General features: G+C 41.8%; 1 protein-coding gene across 1 annotated transcript in view; it reads right to left on the bottom strand.

The window, feature by feature from the left end:
• Megf10 (multiple EGF like domains 10) overlaps positions 1-25,011 on the bottom strand; it is a 150,632-nt gene that overhangs the window by 104,597 nt on the left and 21,024 nt on the right. The window contains exon 2 of the mRNA XM_032885345.1: positions 2,228-2,360. Coding sequence (XP_032741236.1) covers positions 2,228-2,343 — 116 coding nt within the window. The 5' untranslated portion in view covers positions 2,344-2,360. The remainder of the gene's footprint in view (positions 1-2,227; positions 2,361-25,011) is intronic.

Genomic DNA, 25,011 nt, shown 5'->3' on the forward strand with positions numbered 1-25,011 from the left:
TATTCCCTATCAGAAGGTGGGTCAACCCTTCAGTAATCATCTACTGAATCCATGCCACATGCAAGGTCTCAGAAAGTGAAAGTGGAAATTATCCCTGGTGAACAAGACAAGGCAGAGGTGTGTTGACAGCTTTGCTCAAGTGTGGGTAAGAGATCCAATCAAATCTGCTCTTTCAAATGGGTGATGCTAGAATAGCCCACATTCCTCTTGGTCATCCACTTAGCAATTCCCTATCTCATTATGCTGAGCATCCCATTGTTAAATTCCCAGCCCTCCCAGGCTCCTGTTTCTGCTTGATTTCCTAAGCCCAACACCATCAAACCACACTAGCCCAGGAGCTCCTTTCTGCTGTTTTCCCACATTGGCAATGGCGTACATTGCAAACTCTAAGTTCTGGTGGACCAGCTTCACATCACAACCAATACATTTTCAAGATCCAATGATTGGTCCCTCCCAACACCTCCCAAGTTTAACTGCTCCTCCCACCTAAAGCCACCAACCATTAAGATGTTTAACTGCCTGTTGGTCCCTTTTGTTGATACAATGTTCATTCCTATGCAAGTACTCAGGTTCCTACATTCCAGACTTCTCCGTATTATTTTAACAAATACTGCACACTTCCATACTGAAATGTCTTAGGGAAGGTGCTATAAAGATAGCAAAAGGAAATTAGTGTCTTTTCTATATGACCCCGCTACTGTCACAAATTCATACAGCTTTCTGTTACCTATTTTCTCTGCAGCATGAAGTTTTACGACACGCAACTTCCTTAATCGATAGAGCGATCATGTTTCTGTTATCCTGGTTCTCTGCTGCCTACAGAGATGGCGCAAGCTCTGGCTCCATGTACAGTAAGAGGAAGACACCCGCACGTCCCTAGCATCTTACGGTTGCTGGTCCCAGCTTTGTACCTCTATCACAAGACTGTAAGCCAGTAGAATGTGCACTCTGTTATTTGCTAATCACAGTGTTGAAGGTGGCCACCAACATCATCACCAAGAACAGCATCAACCATGCTATAGACAGTAGAAATGCACATCGAAGTCTGGGTACCAAACTCCATTCTCTCAGTTAAACCTTTGCAGGAACTGTTATTTTGGGATAAAGACCCTTCCTGGGGCCTGTGGGCAGCGACTCAGAGCAGTGCATTCTGGACCTGCTGATATGGTGCCAGCGCAGTGCATTCTGGACCTGCTGATGCAGTGCCAGCGCAGGGCAGATTTGGACTACTTCTCTGCTTCAGAGAGAACTAGAGGATTCCGAAGGATGCGTTCTCAAGTGTTTTGCGTATTTCCTACTGTGAATTGCTGACTTGTGGATACTCCATCATCTGCCTTCACATAATGTACCCGATGTTTACCTTCTTCAATGTCCCTCTGACTGTGCTGAGTCCAGTTCTGGGTAATCTGCAAGACACTGACTTCAAGCTATCTTCCATCTGGAGAAGCTACCCCAACTCCCACCACCAACACACAGACACACACAGATACACACACACACACACACACACACACACACACACACTGCTATCCACTCACATCTTCCACAGCACCTCAGGGTATGCCACCTTCACAGGGCCTTCCGTGTTCATCCAAAAATCAGGCCTAATTTTTTAAATGCATTTTGGATTCAATATAAGGCAAGTGTTCCTTAGATTGCCGCCCTGGTCCACATGAACCCCACTCTTTTTTGAGACGAGGTCTTGTTAAGTTTCAGTCTGACTTCAACCTGGTTCTGTAGTGATAGAAGACCTTGCTTGAGTTCATGGCTCCTATTCTTCACCCCTGAGTAACTGGGGTTGCAGAACTGTGGCACACCAGGCCTGGCTCAGACCTCCCTTCCCAAGCTACCCATGGCACAACTGTTTTAGTTCCATATGGTTCAGTGTTTTAGTACAGTAGATTACCCAATGCTGTTTCCCTCTGCTTACTCAGCATTCCCAAGCACAGGTCCAGCTTCTCAAGTCACCACATTTGGGAAAGCACTTACAGCCTTCTACCCAAACTCTAGTCGAGTTACTCTCCTGCCTTCTTACAACTGAACCCATATTAGAACCAGAAGTTTCTCCCACAGAACATGCATTCCACGGTCTGTAACATGACTCAATTTACTAAACTGACTTTTCACAGGGAAATTATTTCAAAATGTCTTCTCAAATTCTGATCCTACACATCAGGCCTGTGGTGACAATGGAAAAGACTGAGCTGACCACTGTTGGGACAGTTACCTTTCCCAATGGCTGCATACATTGGGGTCTTCCAGGTTCAGTGAGGATGCTGCCCTCAGCCAGTGGCACAGCAGTGAGCAGATGAGGCCCAGGCAGGAGCCTGAAGAAATAGCCATTTTCTTTGAAGAACAATCTGCAGGAAGAAAAACAATAAAGTAGCATTAAAATCACCAGACAGAATTTTTTCCAGTGGACCAGGGAGGATTTGCCAGTTGCTAGGGCTAGCACTCATGTGTGCACGTACACACACACACACACACACACACACACACACACACACACACACACACACACACACATACCCCATCAACTGAAACAGCTGGCTCACCAGATTTCTCATGCCAGGAGAGAGAGGGGCATTCCTCATGCTATGCAGGGGGGCCACCATTTTGTAAGTGTCTAAAATGTGTGACTCATCATTAACGGCCACTGTGACAAAGGTTCTTCTGATCCATGCCAGCTGAACCTGCCAGGACAACACAGATTCTCCTGCGTGGCATATTTCCTTCTAGAAGAGGAGGGCCTCCAGAGGAATCTGGCCTCATTTGTCCCCAAGAATGCATAATGAAACAGAAGCGCCTTTGAGCCTAGAGGAAGGCACCTCAGGCTCGGGCTGAGATTCGTGAAGCAATTTATTTCACATGCATGGAGCACCACTCAACCCTGGCAGGACAGAAATAAAGATATCCAAAAATGTACGGCTAGTACCCCTTTCCTGCCCATCGAGACACACTTTTCTTCACAGAATGCTTCAGTTTTCCCATCTTTTGAATAAAAACCAAATCAACTCTCTTATAGTAGTTTTGAAACCACAAATACCTGTGGAAAGTCAAAAGCTGTTTGGATGTCAGCGTTGGAGAAACTGAAGCACAAGACTATGGTAGCAGCATATTAAAAAGTGTGGAAAATGGCGAAGCTGGCAGGTGGTGGAAAGAGAGGCTGGCCAGAGACAAAAAGAGAAGACAGGAGTTCTAAGCAAGGGGTCCAGAGGTGGAGGAACACTGGGTGAACTCAGAGAGCTCAACTAACTCTTGTAGGAGAAAGACAGCAGCTGGAAAGTCTGTGGACACATCACAGTCCCTTTGTTAGCTACAGTGAACTATGGAGCTACTCATTATGTCCACAAGAAAGTCAGGACAAAGGAGCTAACTGTGGTACCTAGTAGCATACCACAAGGCAAGCTGACCTCCAGGCTCTCTCAGCATCATAAACACCTGTTAGAGTCCATACTGATATCCTGGCTCTTCTCACCCCACGACCTACCCCAAACTTCTCCAGCTCATGGGCTTCCCTTCCCCCACCTGCCATCTCGGCCATGTGTTCTCTTGGAGCACTCTCTTGACTTTCTCTCTTGCTACCCTCTCTTGGTCTCCTTTGTCTGCACACACGGTCTTCTCTTCCTCTCTAGCTCTCTCCCACCTGCCTCTCCTCTATGGTGTAGTCCAATCTGCTGGCCATGTTTAGTCTACTACTTTCTCTCCCTGCTCTGAACTCTTCCAGATGCATCTGGCTATACTCGCCCTCATATCTACAATAAAACCTTTCACCTCAACCATACCTCAGAGCAACCATGTCCCCACTTTATATACTACTACTAGACAACAACATTGGTGACCAGAGACTCAAGCAACTCTAAAAATGTTTTAGCAGATTGTGTCAGGATTTAGTGGCTGAAGTACCTTGGCATGTTGGGGCCAAGGTGTGACCCTAAGAGATCATAGCATGCAACAGATCTCACGTAAGAGGTTTGTTAGGTGACAGGGGTTGGTGACAGGGTATCTCTGAGTGGGGACATGAGACAGAGAGATCAGGGGACAGAGAGAACCAGAGAAGACCATGATGTCAGGAGGGAGGACCAACTCCTAGGGACAGTGAAAATATACCACCCCTGGCTGCAGTGGGTGATGGGTCTGGTGTCTGACAGTACTGGGTCTCTGAAGAACAGGCTGGCGGAGACCTGATTTCTAATAGATAGAATCAGTATAGGCTGGCCACTGAATGCAGGAATGATCTAGGCAAAAGACTTGGGATTTGACTCCAGGGAAACTGGTCAACCTATTACAAGGTTCAGCTTGGATGTCATAAGATTAAGGCTCTGATTAGGTATTCAAGCAAAGCCATTGCTGAGCATTTATAGACACCGACTGTGTGCAGAGACTACCCCAGGCATGCATTTTTCAGAGTTGTAATGATATGCAATGGGAAAACACACACCCATTCCTTACTTGCTAGATCTCAACACAGAAGGCTGCATTAACACACTGTCATCAACACCGAAGGAATGGACAAAGAACTACAACTATCTGGCCTATTTACAAATTACAAGTAAAACAAGCATTGTCTTGCCTGGGTAAAACTAGCAACAATGGATTAAATTGTCTGAGCAAAGCAGTTGTTTTCCGGGAGAGAACTGGAATCTGAAGCAATAATACCAATGTTTCAAATCAAAACAAAAGTTTGTGGTTTGAAAAGATCACATGATGTTGTTGTTGTGTGTTTGTCTTTAGTTTGTTTATTTTTCTGGGGGTTGTAGCTGTTCTCACACAAGCTAGGTAAGGGCTCTGTCTCTACACTACACTCCCAGCATGGCTTTTACTTTTGAAAGTTTTGTGACAGGCTCTAGCTGATTTGCCTAGACAGTCTTGACCTAACTCCAAAGCCCATGAAGAACTTGAACTTGCAACCTACCTGCTTGCCTTAGTCTCCCAAGTAGTTGAAATCACAGACTTGATTCCTCGGGACTGATAATGGTACTTTTAGTTAGATAGGTTGATTTATAGATAGATAGATAGATAGATAGATAGATAGATAGATAGATAGATAGATAGATAGATGATAGATAGATAGATAGATAGATAGATAGATAGATAGATAGATAGATAGATAGTAACAATCATAAATAACAAAAAGAAACCCAAAGACTAAAATATGATAAAATTTTCAGATTCAGTACAGATCAAATGAGGAAACTTTAAATTCTTCAAGATTAAGACTGGCTACAAGAACAAGTGTTTTAAATACTTTGTAACAAGTTATCTATCTACAACTCCATAAAAGAGAAATCTAGGAGAAGTACTTAAGGATGAGTGAAAACATCATGAATCTGCAGGATAATTAAAACACAGGGTAGACCGTGAAATCTTTTAAAAGGATAGTCATTAAATAATTCCAATATTTGAAGCACAATTAAGTAGCTAAGCTATGACTTATGAATCGATGCAAATTAATGACATTTCTTACGGTTTCCCATTATGAAGCTGTAGGTTCTGCAGCTGACTATCAGAGAAGAAGTTCTGCTATAGAGAACAGGATGGTAAAATGGCTCATGACAAACAATACAGTGACCATTTCCTCCCAGCCACAATTTACTACACACAGCACTAGGCCTGTAGGCCAAGGACTTCATCTTCACAGTAACTTGCTGGGTAAGCAGGGGCTCTGATTGTCGCCATTTTACAGCTGAAGACATGTATTAAGTGCTTAGTGTTTCCCTCACCTACCCAAAAAAGAAAACCCTAAGGCTAGTTGGTTGTAACAAACCAACAGAAACTCCCTCCCCACCCTCTGGCTTCTCTTTGTTAGGATGTGTTTCCCTTTAATGGCGTGTGAAATATGCACACTCTCTTCCATGTTCCCCTCAAAGACAAAGTGAAGGTTGGTTAACGGTAATCTGCCAACGATTCAGAAACAGTTACCCCAAATTGGGAAGTTTATTTCCTAAGCCACCATTTCAAATCAAACCATCCATTTACCAATTAGAAATGTTTAGTCTGTAAAGTTGGAAATTACTTCACACTTACTGAACTGCCAAGAAAAAGAGAGGTTCTGTGTGTTCTCTTTAATGTAAAACTTCTGTCACACATGGTCCAGTTTCTCTCCTTTGTGCCTGAGGCAAATAATCTCTGGGAGAGGCTGGCCAACAAGGCGGAACGTGGTCACCTCCTTCTTGCTTTGGTCTTTTTTTTGTTTGAGTTTGTTGTTGTTTATGTGCTTGTGCGTAGGGGTACAGGGATGTGTGCATATGTGGGTGAATGTGTGTGCACGTGCGTGTGCATGTATGTGTGCATGTATAGCTACAGGTCAACTTCGATTGCCCTTCCTTAGGAGTCTTCTGTCTTGTTTTTATAGTCAATGTCTTTCGCTATGATCCGGCTAGCCTGGCCCGCTGGCCCATGAGCCCTAGGGATCTGCCTGCCTCTGCCTCCCCACAGCTGGCATTATAAGCAAGCATCATCTCAGGTTTTTACCTCAGTGCTGGGATTGTTAACTTGGGTCTTTGTGGGCAATAAGCACTTTGCTTTTAACATCAGCATCCATAGCTATCACAGGGAAGGTCGTAGGGGGCATTTGTGCAAAGGAAATATCAGTACATTGAAATATTTGTATGCTGACACAGCAAAGTGTGGCGGCACATGCCTTTAGTCCCAGCAATCAGGAGGCAGAGGGAAGCAGATCTCTGAGTTCAAGGCCAGCCTGATCTACAAATTGATCAAGACCACCAGAGCTACAGAGAAACCCTGTCTCAAAAGAATAAAAAATAAAAAACAAAAACAAAAACAAACCAACAAAATCCACCACATTAATCAATTATCTAAAAATGATTAAAAACAAAATCAATCTTTAAAAATGGTATCATAAAACACTACATGTGAGTTTATTAGAACAAAAACATATAAAATTGAAATATGATTTTTAAAAGGTGTGGTTGTGTCTATATGTTTGAGCATGTAAAAACATGGCCTCTTCATCCCAAAGTATTTTCCTAATTAGAATTAGAACATCAGTGGATTTCTAGGATAGTCTACATCCTAGATTAAAGTGTCTAAAGCCAGACAATTGCTGGACCCAGATGCAGGAATCACACAAATGCACGTAGCTGGTTAAAACTGCTTGAGGAGATCATTCAAATATTTTATGTGCCGTGACGAGAGAAGATATCTCCATAAGTATACTAACACGCTATAGATCACGATAGAAACTATAGATCACTATAGAAACTATAGATCACTATAGAAATGGGAGATTTCACTGTAGACAGAAGCATGGCTTGTTTTTTTGTTTGAACTTGTCTCCTGAAGGAGCTGATCCTCAACCTGAATAAGATGTTAACAGAACATTGTTATTTTATTTAAAATACAAAAAGTATTTTGTTTAAAATACAGAACATTTCTGTATTTTATTCCTTTTCTTCTATGGATCTGGTGTGACCACCTTTTCCCTTTGTGCTTCTTTTGAAGGAGGAAAAGTTCAATACATTTTCTCTTTATTCTTTTCTAACTCATGTCACCATCTTATACTAAAAATTTCCAATATTTTCTCTGTCAAATATTTTTCAAAAAAATATTTTTAAGAAAGCATTATTTTCATTGAAAGGGTCAACAAAGTATTGAGTTCCTTCCCTAAAATAGATATTTTTAACATATGGGTGTTAAGTTACCCCCATCCACTTAGTCTTCATGTTCAAATAACATTCCTCAGGATTCCTTTTAACAAAATTTTAAATGTAGAAGAAAAAAAATACTAAGTCGTTTGCATGAACCCCCTGGTGTCAAACTTGATTGCATCCCAGATCATTCACTTAATTATGCTGGAAAAATCAAAACAGAAAATCAGTACCGTTGATTAGCATTGCTAAAAAACTGCTCTTAGGAAGAGGAAACGACTGCGGAGTTAACTCTTGCCGCCTTGACGCTTCACTTGTTCAAACACAGAAGCCCCTCGTGAAGAATCAGGGTGGATAAAATCCCTACACTGAATAAATGTGGGCTCTTTATCAGTGTGCTAAGGAGAAATAAGTAACGGGGCGTTGACTTACTAATTTATTTTTGTAACAACAAAGGAATAAATGATTCTAGATAAGCCTTTCTGGCTCTAATATCCATTACCACTGTAGAAGCGTCGAGCTCGTGTATAGAAATAACTTGGATGCTCTCGCACCGAGCTTCTTATCTGTCCCTAAGGTAATTTCTTGATTGAGTTTGGACATTTCCCCACCATTACTTTCATTCTTCCTCTGGATGCTAAGAGCCTCCCATTTTCCTTGGCCTTTCTACTGTTTTCTTTAGAGACAATCTGCGGTGAGTCCTCATGTGGTTCAGATAGAGACATGCTGTGTCTCTCGTGGCCTGAGAGCCTGTGGACAGAGTATCCACAAACCAGCTTCACTCTGTTGAGACCAAGCCAGTAAGTAATGTCTGCTGGTTACCCTGAGAACAAGCACAGATGAGAACCTCGGTGGAAATACAACCGAGTGGGTAAAAAGGAACGTATAACATGACTCGCTGTCATGGGTTTTGTTTTCACCCTCCGAGGTTAATCAACACAACTGAAGGAGATTATCTGAGCTCACAGTTTTAGAGGCCTTGTTGCCCTGGGCCTCCAGGGACAGTATGTCTTGTAGGACCCATGGTATAGCTACTCACTTCAGAGTGGTGTTTAAGTGAGAGAGGATCAGGGTCCGACAACCCTCTCCAAAACACACCCCCAATAACAAGGCCTCATTCCTTAAAGGTTCTGTCACCTTAGCAGTGTTACATTTAGGATAAGGCTTTAAGACACGGGTCTTTGGGAACATTTAAGGTCTAAACAAAGCTAATTATGCTAACAGCATATTCTTTTGCCCAAGCATGAGCACACTTTTAAGTTGTATGTTTGCTATGTCTGTTTTTTTTTTTTCTTGTCTCTTTTTTCTCTCTCTCTCTCTCTCTCTCTGTGTGTGTGTGTGTGTGTGTGTGTGTGTGTGTGTAGGGGGTTACTTGTATTAGCTTGCTAAAGTCAAAGCCTGTAACATAACACAGATACTCTCAACATGATTAATGAGTTCTGTGGTAGTCACACAGTATACCTAGAATGCTTGTGAGAAGGGTAGTTAAATGTTTATTAACTACCAACATTAGTAAAAAGAAGCCATTATTTAGCAAACCCTATTTTATAGGCACAATTCAGTAGCATGTTCCCTGAAGCCCCTACATACAGTACAAAGGAAGTATTTAATCATGGCATCACACATGCAGCTAATAACCCACACAGAAAAACCCACGAACTGAATAGCACAGCCTGCAGATTAGGACAGAACTAGGCCATTATGGGAACTGAGGGCTACCTTACCATCTATTTAACCAGCCAAACCCACAATTAAGGAACAGTTTGGGGAAGGTTCTGGTGGCCCACCAACTGTCAATATTAGGAAACCTTCTACAATGTTCCTAGGAATCCCTCCCTCACAGTACATGGGGGAAATTCATAATAACATTTATTTCATAACAATATTCAGGAACGCATAAAAACTCTCATTCTTAGACTTTCTTGTGACCTGTAAGAAAGTTGACCCTTAGAAACTCAAATTCATTAAAGAGGAACGTGATAGGAAATAGGTGGCGATTTGTCAAACAAATCAATTTAGAAAATGGCTTCCCAGGACTTTAAAGGACTAGAAATCAATGTAAGCTGTGAAGGTTCACGAGAGGTAAAATTGAACGTGGGCTTTAGAAATAAAAGACTCTAGGAATCCTCACACACAGTCTTGCTGACCCTGGGGTGGGTCTATTACATCCCTAAGAGGAGCTCTGAGATTAAACATTTCTCATGGATGTCAGACAATTAAGACAGAGCAGAGTCAACTGAAACACCCCATGACCTGCCCTCAGTGTCACACCTGAAAGGTGTGAGTTCATCCGTGGGATAGAAAACACAGGCTTTATAGGGGGTTTGTAGAATGCTGGGTGGTGAACAGTCTGGAACTTCAAGATTACCGGTCATTCTGTTTAGCTCTTTGAGCGGGAGCAGTAGTCAAAGAACGGGGTGTTGGGAAATGAATAGAGAGCAAACCTGACCAAGGAGCAAATCCTCTGGAGGCATGGGAGGCATGAAGGTTACTACAAGTCCGTTTGAGGTGGAATGGTCTTCCCGGGATAAGCCTCCAGGAGAAATGGCAAGAGAGAAGTGTAGCATCAGCATGGCCAGCAGAACTGATGCAGTCATAGTCAATACCACAGAGAGATTGTTTGAGGTTTCAACCTTCTAAATCCTTGTTAAATTTTTTTAGGATTCAGTCTATCTCGTGCTAACAAATAAACCTCTTCTTTATTAAAAAGGGAATTTTCAGATTCTGTTCTCATTCCAGAATCTAGTAAACAAAATCGATCTTATTTCCTCACACTTCTCATGGTCTGACATACCTCAATGACCTTCCCACCCATTCTTCTCAACTAGAGTCACTGAGAAGTTATTTTCACACAGTAAAGAAAGAATAATCTCTCCTGTTCCTTTATAAGTTGACTCTTTTTCTTTCAACTGCGATCTGCTAACTGTAACAAACCCTTTGGGTATAGTCTGCCTCCATGGTACCTTGAAAAACACTCTCTCCAACACACACACACACACACACACACACACACACACACACACACACGGGGTTGGGGGGGCCGTATAATCAATAGCTCATTGTAATAAAAAGACAATAAAACTTTTAAATGTAGGCCAAAAAGACACTATACTTTCATCTTGCTTCCTAGATTTCAGTTCCTTGAGAAACAGTGGTCTCATCTTTAGGACACTCAAGAAGCCTGGAGGAACATTGACATGATAAGGAATGTAGAACAGGCCCCAGGCCCTAGCCTATCTGACTCCATAATGGAAATACCATTTGGGCCATAAAACTCATCATGTACACAAGCGCCACCTGTCAAAATGAAAACAAAGACCTAGTCCATCAAAGCCTACACTCTGGGAAAGTCCTAAATGTACTAACCTTATTTTATGGCGTCTGGAGTTCTGCTTCTGGCTAACTGTTCTTGTTAACTGAAGTACGTCAACCTAAACATTTGATTTGAGTTGAGTTTTTGTGCTTAAAACCTCGTCCTGAGAATAGCTCAGGGCTACACTGGGATCCCCAATGTCCCGCGTACTCACTGACAAGCTAATAAAGACTTTCTATTGGCTTAAAGTCATGTCTAAGCAGTCTTCTCTGATGGATACTCCACAACAGAATGCAGGCCTCCTACAAAGGGCAGCTTAAGCATTCACCCAGGATGTAGAACCCCCATTGGGACCTCACATGACTATTGCCCCGCCAACTTACTGACTACAACATCATGAGACCCTGAACCAGAACTGCCAGCTCAGCTACCCCCAGAGCACTGGCCCTTAGAAGCTAGGAGGTCATAGATGTTTGTTATTTAAGTCACTGAGTTTGAGGTAATGTTATGCTGTAAGAGTAACCAATATGACTATTTTTAAGTGTTTCTATATGTAAGTTCTTTGTCTTATGTCCAAAATATTTTACAACATTGCCCACCATGTTGCCAGCAACTTTAGTAGCAATAGTAAACAGAAAGACCTACCTGTGATGGTTCTGAAAATTTTCCCTAACTCCTGGCAAAAGCCCATCATCTTCTAGCTGCAATCTGTTATTTTGTGCCTAGAAGGATGACCTCACCAATGACTGTGTTTTGAGGCACATCTGCTGGGATTTTTTTTTCACACCAAGCACTGTACCAAATTACCCAGCCATTGAACTTTAACCATTTAATATGCATTGATACAAAAATTGTCCTAATTTGGACAGTTCATCATGGTTTTTTTTCTACTACAAGTTATTTATAAAACACTGAATAATAGATTTTGATATCTTAAGATCAAAATAATGCTTCTTTCATTTTCCTCAATTTGAAGTAATTATTATTAGCACTAATAATAATGCAGTATTATAAAATTTTGAATAGTAGGAGATTTTTTAATAAGCAATGAACAGATCATCCAGACAAAGAAATATTGTGGAGTTACATTGTATCCTAGACCTAATGGACTTTTTCCATATCTACCCAGCATCTGCAGAATACATTTTGTTCCTAGCAGCACATGGAACATTCTCTAGAGAGACCAAAGGCTAGACCACAAAACAAGTCTCCAAGTCTTTAAAAGCTGAAATCATTGACTAGAGATGCAGCCAATGGTCAAGTGCTTTCCTGTCCTGTATGAAGCTTGATGCTAGCACTAAAAAGAAAAATCAACTTATAGTATCTTCTCTAACAATAAAAGAACTAAAAGTAAAAACAATTTTTTAAGTATTCAACCCACTTTTAAAGAATCAAGGAAGAAATTAATATGAAAATTAGAATTTTAAGAAATAAATGCAAACAGAAATACAATGTGGTAAAATATATGAGACACAGAAAAACTAAGAAGAAAGTTCTAAAAACGTCAAAAATGTAACTGGTCATAGTGGCACACACTTTTCATCTCAGCACTCAGGAGGCAGAGGCAGGCAGATCCCTGTGACTTCGAGGCCAGCCTGGACTACAGAGTGGGTTTCCAGGACAGCTGGAGCTGCATAGTGAGACCCTGTCTCGAAAAAGGGAAACAAAAACATAAAAATATTTCAGATACACACAAGTTATCATTGCACCTTAAGACATTTGAAAAAGTGGGGAAATGGTAGAAGAAATAAAACAAAAAAATCAGAGCTGAAACTAATGAGATATTAGTTTTAATATCTTAATATATATAGTAAGTTAAATTAATAACTTGATATTAGTTTTAATTACAAAAATAAAACAAAGGTCTGGATTGTCAACAAGATCCAAAATTCACAGGCTTTTAGGTAGACCAAGAAAAAGACAATTTAAATAGGAAAGAGGGTTTTAAACAGAGTCATTACAACTGACACCAGAGAAATCAGAGGATCACTAGAGGTGGCTGTGAATGATCACACGCTGACAAATTTCCTGACGGAAGACACACAGGATTCCTGGAGAAAAGCACCCTGCAAAGATTGAACTGTGCCAAAGAGGCAAGGCTGCTTAATCAGGCCATTCAAGCAAGATGCACTGTGTCACAGAAATACACATCAGCCGAGTGGGTTAAAAATGTGTGGTCATCTTAAAAGATATAGAAGAATCAGTTGATGAAACTTGGCTTCTCTTTATGATAAAATCTCTGAGCAAACTAGATATATAACTTAATACATATATACTTCAAAATAACAAAAGCCAGATACAGCAAGTCCATATTTATTAATATGCTGAAAAGGGAAAATTTGGAGGTTTCCTCCTGTATGCATAGACCAATCGAACACAGCAGCTGTAACTACAATCCACCCACACCTGTAATGAAAGCACTAAGAGCTGCGCTGGAGAAAGGATGCTTTGTGAATAAAGGGGTTGGGGAAATGGTATACTCATGTGCAGAGGAGGGAGCCAAACTCCCCTGCCTCACCAGTTAACAAGAAGCAACAAGGACGAGTTAGACAGAAGGCCCGGGAAAGGATGGGATGAGACAAAAACTATGAAACTACCAGAAGAAAACACAAGGCAATTACTTCAATCAGGACGCTGGAATCATCAAGGATCTATTTATTTTTTTTGACAAGTCCCTAAGAGGCCCCAAGAGAACACAGTCCATAAAAATCACAGTGCTGGTTTATGGGTAAAATGCACTGGACCCCAGGGCCTGGGTTCTACCAACTTGTAGTTTTGTCCTATTAGGAGAAACGATCATTCTAAACTAACAGCCTCTGTGTACTGCAGCATCAAATGCTCCACTAAATCCATTAAATGTCAGCCTCTCCGAGTGACTAAGCCACTTACCACTCTGAAATAGAGAATTAGAAAATACACAAAGTAGCTCCCCATTTATGCTGTGCAGATGTCAAAAGTAACTGGTGACATTGGTGACTCAACCGCCATTCTTCCCCAAGGACACAGCGCTGAGCCACTAGCCCCAACCAGGATGCAGAGTGACCACAGGTATCTCTTGCTTCAGGCATTACAGCAAGAGACTTGGTAATTTAACCAGGGTGGCTTTAAACCCACATGTTCAAAAACTTTGAAGATTTCAGGCAAAATGTGGATAGACAGCTGAGGAAGGGTAGCGTGGGTGGAGGAAGGTCATTATCCAAAGCTGTGTCTGGTCAGGACTTGAGGAAAAAATGCTGGGCCGCTTCCTTTCCTTTCCATGGCTTCCTCTCCAAATACATATACATGCAAATATAAAAAGCCACAGCCCAAACCCCCAGCTGGATGACACTGAAAATAAAGCTTTGTCTTAGGAGATAGTGTGCCCGCAAGCTGAATCATCAATGCCACTTCCTGTGGTGTCCAGACAGACCCTTCATTCAAGAGGCAACCCTGTCTGACCCTGAGTAATAGTCAGGGAACAATATCATCCTGACAGGAAAATTAAGAGCCATTTTCCATGACACTTCCTTCATTTACGGTGTCTGTAACTCTCACTTCAGATTGCCCTGTGACTCCCAATTTGTCCTGCTGTGTGTCTGTGGTACACTATGGAATCTGGGCTGGCAGAGATGGGAGGACAGAGGAACGGACCACATTCTAGCCAGGATTGACATCAGCTCGTCTCTGGCAAGCCATGAGCTTCTTCTTCATGTCCTTTTCAGAGACATCAGCCTGCTACATAGATGGACAGTAGTCAGATTTATGGAAGTTATATTTTTCTTTTGCCACTTAAAAAATCATTTGTTATTATTTGTTTTTACTTTATGTGTATGAATATGTATGTATGTACATATGCATGCACGACTTAGGTATGTATGTATGTATGTATGTATGTATGTATGTATGTATGTATGTGTGCTATATGTATGTCTGGTGCCCAGAGAATTAGAGATATAGAAGGCTGTGAGCTGCCATGTGGGTGCTGGGAACCAAACCAGGATCATCTGAAAGAACAGCAAGTGCTCTTGACCACTGAGCCATCTCTCCAACCAAGATTCATGGGCCTTTGTATGAACATAATGAGAGAGCTGGTCCACTAGTCTGAGGGCAAGGGGAAGTAGGAGAAGAGGAAAGGGAAGGGAAAAGGGAAGAGGAAGGGAAAAGGGAAGAGAAGGGAGGCAGGTAGGCAGGTTGGCTGCTCACTTCTGGTTTCTTGAAGCTGGGGCATCTATATCAAAGTGCCAACAGGTTCAGTGTCTAGTGATAGCCTCTTTCCTGGTTCATAAAAAGTGCATTCTAGCTGTGTCTTCTCATGGTGGGAGGGACATGCAACTTTCCAGGTCATAGTTGCTCTTGTTGAACCTTTCCTGATAGCAAAGTCCTTGCAGCAGTGTCTAGAAACACTAATGTTGACCAGTATAGCTCCTTAACTTTAGCAACTTAATCCAAACAGCAATGCCTGAAAAGACTTTACAGGACCCTAAAGAACTAGCAGCTGGAGGTTTGCTCTGTCTGCTTCCTACATCTATCAAGAGGTTCAGAGCCATTTTATAAAAAGGAAAGTTTTGTGACATAAAATATAGGCAAAAAGGAAAAAAATTTTATGTATGTTTTATGGTACTATATATCATATGTATACATGGAAAATATATGTAACTTTTTACATTACTAAAAGTAAAACATAAAACCTTATGGAATTTATATTTGGAGTTTTAACTTTTTAAATCACATTTATTTATGTATTGTGTGCATGCACTCAACAGTAACAAAAACAGACAGATGTGACTTCCTCGAAAGAAAAGTTTGAGTTGTGCCATGGCTCAGATGTGGCAGCCAGAGGACAGCTTGTGGGAGTTGGGTCTTTCCTTCCATCTAGTAAGTTCTGGGAACTGAACTAGGTTGTCAACTTAGCAGAAAGCGCTTTTACTCATTAACCTAGTAAGTCTTAATTTTGGGAAGTAATTAAGCTTTGGTCTTTGATGAAAGTCAGATTGTGGCTAGGATAAAGGAATATTTTGATGAGTCCCCAGGAAAATATAAACTCTTGTACTTTATTCAAATAAGACAAACATACAAATTTAACATTAATGATGCAAAACCTGTTAGGTTAGTGGCAAAGTGATTACAGTTTTCATGGAAAAGAAAAAGGGCTTTCAGTTAGATTCTGGGAACTGAGATCTGAGTGAAATAAGCAAAAGGTTTGTGAGCCGAAGCCGCCAGCTCAGAGCTCCATGGGCTGCGGGGCTTTGCATCCAGTGACATTTCCCTTCATCGCCCCTGCTCCTGTCCCCTTCAACCATCAATTATAGGTTCTCTTTTTGCCTACATCATTAATTCTCGCTTGCATTTATTTAACTGTGAAACCTATTATAACAGAGACTCTCTTTTTCACACATAAGAAACTACAAGCCGCCAAAAGCGCCACCCCACACTGTGTGTTCCTTTCCGCGCTATGAAGAAGCACACCAGTAAACGATAGGATAGTCGTTCATTCAAGACTCTAAACTCTACAATCTTTTAATTTGAATGGGGAAGATAAAAGCATGAACTAAAACTCACATAAAGACTGCCTCACAGAAAACCTCTGGAGGATGGAAGGTTTCCTTGGAATACCTTCTTGGCTTCCCTTGAGATCTAGCCTGGAGTCTAGTCTGAGACTCTCTTGATCTACTTCTACACCTCCCTAATTGTTTCAAACTCAAACTGTCATAAAAACTGCATCTTGCCTCATTCTATATCTAGCTAATAATATGTCCAGTGCAGAAATCAAAACATTCCTTGGTCTTTTTACTAGAAACTACATAGAAATCTTTAGGGGAAAAAGAGGCTAGAGACAGCATAACTAGCAATCCCTACAAAACCTAGTGTTTTACAAGCTCACCAAAATTACAGAAAAGAAAGAGTTTGAGTAGAAGCACCTTCAAGGAGGTAATCCTCTCCTTGGAAGACATACAGTTTGGTTTTAGTTTCTTAGTTTAGTTTTCTTTGGTTTTACTTTCTCAATTTTTTTTTAAAAGAAAAAAAGCAGTGTTGGTAAATTTCTAGAACATAGGCAATTTTCCAGGATCTCCCGCCTCGAAAATGTGTCCTGTGATTTTTCAAGCACGTGCCAGCATACACAGTTCCCATTGTACTAAACAGGTGAGACGTTGAAATCCTGAAGCGCTCCGTCTTCTAACTTCCCCCAGTCTGTGAACTGTCTTTGGCTTTGCTCTTGGGGAAGTGAACCCAGAGGACCCCTAACACAATCTAGATGATTGCCATAGCTCTTGGGCGCCCACCAGAACTTAATGGCATATCCTATCATGAAAGACACCTCAAATCTTGGTCATAGAAATGGAGAAATCAGAAGTCGATACTGACCTGGAAGCCTCTTCCCTGCTGGACAGCCTTCCTAGTGCCAGGGGTTCTTTGCAAGTATTGGGGGGAAAGAAGCGTCCTCAACAGTCGGACCCTGCTGTGAATCCTGTGAGCTACAAAGGATGAGCCTGAGGAGATATGGTTGGTACAGGTGTGGGAGTGACCAACTGCTTCCCACAGAATTTAAGCCCATGCCATTGGATGAATTTGTGCTCGTTGCTATAAACTCAGTCAAGTATCCCTGTTAGGAAGATCATATACAGAGAAAAAAGCCTACTGCAATTATTTTGCTATATAGACATTCGAAACTGCCTTTAAATTTTCTTTATATCCATGGATTAGTGTAACTCTTAGCCTTCATCAGAGAACTTCTTTGTGCAATGGATGGTGGAGGGGGCAGATAATACCCTAAGCTGCCCTCTCCACACCACTCTATATCACACCACTCTCCACAACTTCAGGGCTCAGTGGGCATCACACAATGGAGGGAAGACATCGTCAGAAACTGAGGTCGGGCAGGACTACTGTGAAATGGTGTCATCAGGACCTGACACAGGTAAGACACTCATAGAGTCACTGTGGCAATGGTTATCTGTACAAGATCTGCTCAAGATTGGGCCTATCAACATGTCATTATGGAGAGGGAGAGGGATCCATGAGGCCCCAACCTTCCCCAAGGGAATGGTGACAGCCAATGGTGGCTGAGGAAAGGAGTGTCACTTAATTTGGTGGTACAACAGCCAGTAAGCTATCCATGCTGCAGTAAATAACCTCCCACTCATGTCATGCTGGAAATGTATGTGTGTGTGTGCACGCGTGTGTGTGTGTGTGCGTGTGTGTGTGTGTGAGTGTGACACACACTCACACACACACACACACATGCGCACACACACACACATACAAAATGAAAGCAAGGAGACTTTTGGGGAACAGGGTTTCAGCAGGGAAAGAATGGGTCATAATATAGGGTAAAGAGGGGATGAAAGGGACTAAAATTCATTATATACAGGTACAAAACTGTCAATGAATTGTTTTAAATTAGCTAATAGATAAAAGAAACCTCTAGTAGAACCAAGTCATCCATCCTTTATCTGATACTTACACATTATTTGAGACTGCTAGTCAATTTGTGTGTATTTTGTGTGTGTGTGTGTGTGTGTGTGTGTGTGTGTGTGTGTGTGTGTGTTTATGTTTTCTCATATGTGCAGCTGCCTGTGCATATGCATGCTCAAGGACGTATACCCTGAAGGACAACCTCTGGTATTGTTCCTCAGGTACTGTCCCCTACATTTTGAGTCAAGATCCCTCACTGGACTCAATGAACCACCTGCCCCACCTCTATGCTAGGTTCTTATCATTCATGTTTGGCAGTTTTTACATGGGTTTGGGGAATGCAGCTCAAGCCCCCAGGCTTGCAAGAAAAGCACTTTACCAACTGAGCTCTCTCTCCAGCCTATGCTGGTCATCTTTGACATAGCCAATTCCATTCCCTGCATCTCATGAAGCATCACCTCCATATTGTGCAGGAAGCCAGGGAGTCCATTCTACACTTGAAAAGTTTATATGTGCCTAGGGACAAGGAAATCTCAGAGAGTCGAGTGGAACCCATGATTGAGAGAACATTATCCCAGGAGCCAGGATAGATTTGGGGAGGAACCAGCTCTTCCAGGAGGTGGTAGAGGAGCCCATAGTTACATTGTCCTGCTCTGTGTCTATTTTATCTTAAAGAGACTTCTATGAACTTTCAGAAATATTTTCCTTAACACCAGAAGTTGAACTAGAGTGTGACATGTAGCGTTGCAGATCTTGCTAGTCACAGACCGAGGAGCATAAAGACACCATTCTAAACAGGATTTAAAGAAAAGATTTCTCAACCACTCGATAAAAGTGAGGACCATGCTTTTGCCTGAACCTTGCATTTCCCCTACAGTACCTATGAGATTTCACTGTTCAGTTTCATTTCTATGTGTATGAAAATGATTTCAACTCAATTGGAAAGCTCTTATTGCATCCACGACTGATCTCATGTTCAACAAGAAGTATGTTTGACATCAATAAAACCAATGTTGTCTGAAAAAATAAAGTTAATAAAATAGGAATTACAAAAATTAGGTTTCAGATGAATGAGAAAGTATGAACCTTTTACAAGCACATGCATTATGAAAATATAAAAACACTAAAGATTCCTTTCTATTAATTGGACCAAAGGGTTAAATGTATACATAATTCACATAAAAATTAAAACTAAATCTCAATTCTATTCTGAGCATCTATTCCCCAAACCAGATTAGAAGATAAAATACAGAATGTAGCCAGCCAGAAATATCCTGGAGATGTACTAAAAATGCAAAATTTGTGTTTAGAAACAGGATAATGAGACAATAATTTTCCAGAATTGGATGCATGACTATACTAGCCTACAAGTAAATAAAACATTATCTTCGCAATATACATATCGCTTCCAAATCTACCCTACCCAACCGAACTGTGTAGAAAGAAGTCAGAAATGACCAGGAAGAGCACTGTGCTCCCCAGGAGTCCCAAGGTGGCAGCACTGCCTCTCGCTGGCTCTGGAAGAGCTCAGGAAAACACTCCCAGTCAAACACCCTTACTGTTAAGGACACACACTCTTTCTATCTGTCCCAAGTAATTACATTCTTAAATTAATTTCCCTTAATGATTAGACAGACTAGACTCATGTTTATCATTTTAAAAGACAGCAAAACAAGCTTAATGAAGACACTTGCCTTCCCATACTGCCCCAATCAAAGTCAGACCTTTCCAAATGTAATTAATTTCTCAGAGATAATTCATCATATTAAAATATGGTAATTTGTGGTAGTTTCAGGTTATCGGAAACCTTTCTAAGATTGAATGCTAATGTTAATGTCTTGCTATAAGCAGTGTAATTTCAACCTAATAGAGTAAGGCACATAAAAGCTGAAATTGTCCATTTATATCCAAGGCTTTTATAGGAATCCAGCCATGCCTAGGAATCTACAACAAGGTTTGGCATTGGAGTATGAGGCAAATCCAGGAAGAGCAAAACCATCCCAGGCCAAGGACTCTGACCTTCCCCACCCCTCAGTATCCTTGACTGACGAGCACTTCAGAAGGAAGCTCTAACACTGGCCTTATTTTGATGACACCAGTGTGCCCAGTTCAAAACTGAACACAGCTAGAGGTTTAACGAGACAGTTTGTTATTCTCTGAAATAAAATGGAAAAATAGAGACTGCGTTCTTCAGGCTTAATTACTGCATCTGTTATTAAGCACTTTACCATGATTGACTGGAGCGTATGTCAGACACAGTGCCAAAAAACTTCCCCATGAAAGCAGCTTCCTGCTCCCTGTCTGAATACCATCAGTCTCTGTTACAGCAGGACTCACATGGCAAACAAGCCCCTGTGAAGAATGAAGGCCGTCTTTTCCGGGTGCCAACTAAGACAGAAGCTGGCCTGGCTTCTTATTCTGGGGTCTCCCCATCTCCTGGTCTCATTCACAGGTCTGTGGAGCCCACGATTAAGAGATACAAGGTAAGAAGTGAGGCAGGGTGAGACCAGGAGTGACTGAACTATGCATTTGTGAGATGGCTTCTTGCAGGCATTAAGATAAATATTAAGGGGACACGACAAGTTAAAAGCATTCCCTGGGGCCAGCTAGATGGCTCAGTGGATAAAGGTGCTTACCACTGAGCCTAATAATTTGACTTCGATTTTAGGGACTCACATGGTGGAAACAGATTCCCACAAGTTGAGCTCTGATCTCAGCACATGTCATAGAACACATTCACCCACATACATACATACATACATACATACATACATACATACTCACACAAACATACATACAAAATAAATAAATTGTAATTTTTAAAACATTAAAGCATTTTAGTTCCCAAGGAAATGATGACTTCAAAATGTTCATAAAAATGTCAAGTAATTAGGGTTATTTTGATGCCTTGGGATCTACAAACAAAGGGATTGTTTCTGAAGAACAACAATCAAATGAGATTTTGGAAGATTAATGTTTGCTGCACACTAGACACACTTAATGCCATCATTCATCATGCTCAATAACTCTAGTCAATGATTCCTTCAAGCCTGTTATGTAGGCAAGTGGTAGATTTACTAAGTAAACTGTAGTTCCTTTGCAAAGGGTTGCCAGTTACAACATACTATCATTTGGCTTGTTAATAGTGTAGAAATCTAGACATTCATGTCTCTCCTAGATGAACTTCCTAGTCAGGCATCAGCAGAGGGACAGTTACCGGCCTAGAAATACACTCTTCAAACGAGACCACGGTCTAAAAGTTACAGCTAACACCTTCTAGTCTGGTATATGCTGCGTAGAGAAAGACACAAAGCCTCCCTTGACTCAGCCCTGCACATCTAAAGCCACTAGCAGATGGTCGGAGCTCTTGGTGTGAAATAAGTTCCGAGGAAAGCCAAAAGTGTGCATGCTACATGAGTGCATTCCTACAGGTTCTGTGATCTAGAACCATCCATCATGATCTGCTCTCCAGGGGAGACGGTGTGAGTTTGTATAGCCCTACCTGTTCAACTTAACCACAAGCACTATGGATGGTGTTTTAGGTGAGTAGCTGCTGTTTTAACAGTCATTCGTATCCAGAAGACGATTCAGGAAACAAGTTCAGAAAGTGTGGGAAGTTGGCAAGAACGAAGGCTCTTCTTGGGGAGCTTCTCAAAACCTACAGTAAAAGCAACTTTATCCAGAAAGAGATTCACATGGCTAAGAGTGACGGCTACACACTTTGAGACGATTCTGATATGCATGAGTTCTTTCTGTTTGGGGGCTGGAAACTGTGAGTCATGGTGTTATACTTCCTGTTTGTCCTGACTGCTGAAGGACCTCCACATGCCTTAGACTTCTGGAATCTCTCTCTCTCTCTCTCTCTCTCTCTCTCTCTCTCTCTCTCTCTCTCTCTCTCTCTCTCTTCTCTCTCTCTCCCCCCACTTCCTCCCTCCCTCCTTTCCACCTTCCCTCCCTCCCTCCCTCTCCCTCCCCAATCTCTCTCCCTCCCCAATCTCTCTCCCTCCCCCTCTTTCCCTCCCTCTCTCCTCTCTCTCTCTCTTAACACTCTTCATTATCCCCTGGAGAGAAAATGGTGGTAGAGCATGGTGAAGTGAAAAACATTAATTCTTAAATAATATAAAGGATTATCTTCAAATAATTTTTTAAAAAGAGAGGGCATTGGATTTCAAGACAAAATTCCTTCAAAGGAATTTTCAAAAGCAGTGTCTGTGGTGTTTAGACCAAAGACCTATCTATACTCTATATATCTATAGTCTAGAAGCAAATTGGCAGTGACATCTCAGACATGAAGTTGAAACACAGGCAATAAAAGAAAAACATAAATGTGAGTTGGTCATTTTTTATTTGCGCATTAAAAGTACCATCAAAAACCTGAGGACACACCAAACCACGGCCAATATAACATGAATCAGTCAGTAGTCAGACTGTAAAAAGAACCTCCAAGCCTCATCAAACAGAACCACCTAATTCAAGACCGAACAAGCTACTTTTCAAGAAAATTTTAACTCCATGGACATTTTAGTACCAGACCTCATTATCACTGTATTGAGGCATGTTAGATAAAGGCAGATTATTGCATAATATTTTGCCTATATGTTGTTTTATTTCCTTACTATATATAGGATTTTTTAATGCAGCAGCATTAAGATTACATAGTTCCACTCTTTATAGCTCTCCATTCTCCACAAAGTGGAGTTCAAGTCAGTGTTGTTGCTATGGTCTAGAGAGGGTGGCTGCTAGGGGTCAGGGTCTGAGTCAGGGCTGGAGAGCTGACGGCCAGAGTGTGGACCTTTGCTTACGAAGACGCTCTGAAGATGTTAGATGAAGGATACTGTGTGATAAACTTGACACTTGCTAAGGAGCACCCCTAAGCATTCTCAGACGGAAGAAAGTGATATGCTAATGGACTGGTGTGTGTGTGTGTGTGTGTGTGAGAGAGAGAGAGAGAGAGAGAGAGAGAGAGAGAGAGAGCGAGAGAGAGAGAGAGAGAATCATCTCGAACACCCCCAAACATTTCTAATTCTACTTGTCAATCACATCTCAATAAAGCTGAAAATATGCACCCAATTTGAGCCAAATAAAAAGGAATTATTTCTGAATATCAAAATTTTGAACTAGGCATGGAAACAACTGTGCCAGCATCTTAGCTGCTACGGAGACCGGGGTGAGAGAATCTCTTGAACCCAGGCGTATTTGAGCACAGCCTAAGCTTTCACAAAACAGACAAACCAAACCCACATCTCAAGAAGAAAGCGATAGCTGAGCGCGTTGGCACAGTCCTGTAGCCCCAATTCGGTAAAGAAGGATCACAGGCTCAACAATGAGACCCTGTCTCAAAAATTAAAGAAAAAAAGTATTTATATTTTATCTTAAGAATGTGTGTACATGAAATCATTGGCAGGTTGGACTCAAATGAGAGCCCCTTCGATCCCATCAGGATAACTATAACCCCCCACACCCTGCAAAGAAGAAACAAAAGATCAGAAAGTACTAAATGCTGGTGAAGACAGGGAAATGAGCCCTTTCACACTGCTGGCGGTGGTGTCACCTGGAGCAGCCACTGTGGGACACTGCCTCATAAAGCAAGCAAGCAAACAGTGACAATAACAAAAACAAAACAAAACACCTCGGAATTACCGTACAACAGTGTCACCTCTGGGCATTTACTTCGAAAGAATTGAAATCAGATTTGAACAAATTGTCCACCCCACTGATTCATTCACATCTCTCGGAGGGTGAAACAGCACAAGATACCTATGAATGGATGAGCAGGGCACAGCACGTCCTGACAAACAGAACACAGTTGGCCTTGAAAAGATTTTCACGGGATGAAAAGTGGGTGAACCCTGAGAGTTACGTATGAAATACCAGCCACCAAATGATCCAGTCTGTACGAGAGCCTATCAAAGTCAAATTCATCGAGGCAGAGAGTAGAGTGGTGGTTTTCAGGGGCCAGTGGGAAGGAAATGGGGAGCTGATGTTTAATGGGTACAGAACTTCCATTGGGAAACATGGAACCCTTCTGGAGATAGACTAGATTGACAGTTCCACACCAACATGAGTGTTCTTAAAATGCTACAAAGCCCAACATTTAAAACTGGAGAATGGGGGAGGGGCGAGATGACGAAAACATGCTCAAAATTCTTGAGAACACATTTTAAACAAGAGAGGGAGAGAAAATACATAAACAGAATGCTAAGAAAATAAATAAAACTGGCAAATTTTATAACACATGTTTATCTTACTACAATGGGGGGGGGGTGGAGCCTACCATCAAGGCCAGTCCAAGGGAGCAACAGATGGGTCCCCAAAGAGGACTTTTGTTTGCTTCTCTTTGCTGGGCAGCTGTGATAAGACAGACTATCTCTGCATCCCTCCACGGATCGCACTCAGGCTTGTAATCAAGATGCTATAATCTGAGAGTGCAGAGAAGGAAAGCAAAACCAGCCCCCCATGGTGAGCCTGATCCCACCCCTCTCTCCACACATGGCTGCTAGGGAATTCTATTCTGCAGTAGTCTCTCCTGAAATCAAGTGGGGAATCCCAAAGAAGGCAGTTTAGGTCTTTCTTAACTTTAAGTGAGCGGAAACCAAATGTGCACCAAAGGTTTGGATCGGATAGAGAGTGCTGCGCGCGCTGGAATTTCAGCCCCTGACCGCTGCCTGCCTGAGTTGCCCTTCTGACGTCACTGTT

Source organism: Rattus rattus, chromosome 15 (genome assembly GCF_011064425.1).
Source record: "Rattus rattus isolate New Zealand chromosome 15, Rrattus_CSIRO_v1, whole genome shotgun sequence".
Lineage (NCBI taxonomy): Eukaryota > Metazoa > Chordata > Mammalia > Rodentia > Muridae > Rattus > Rattus rattus.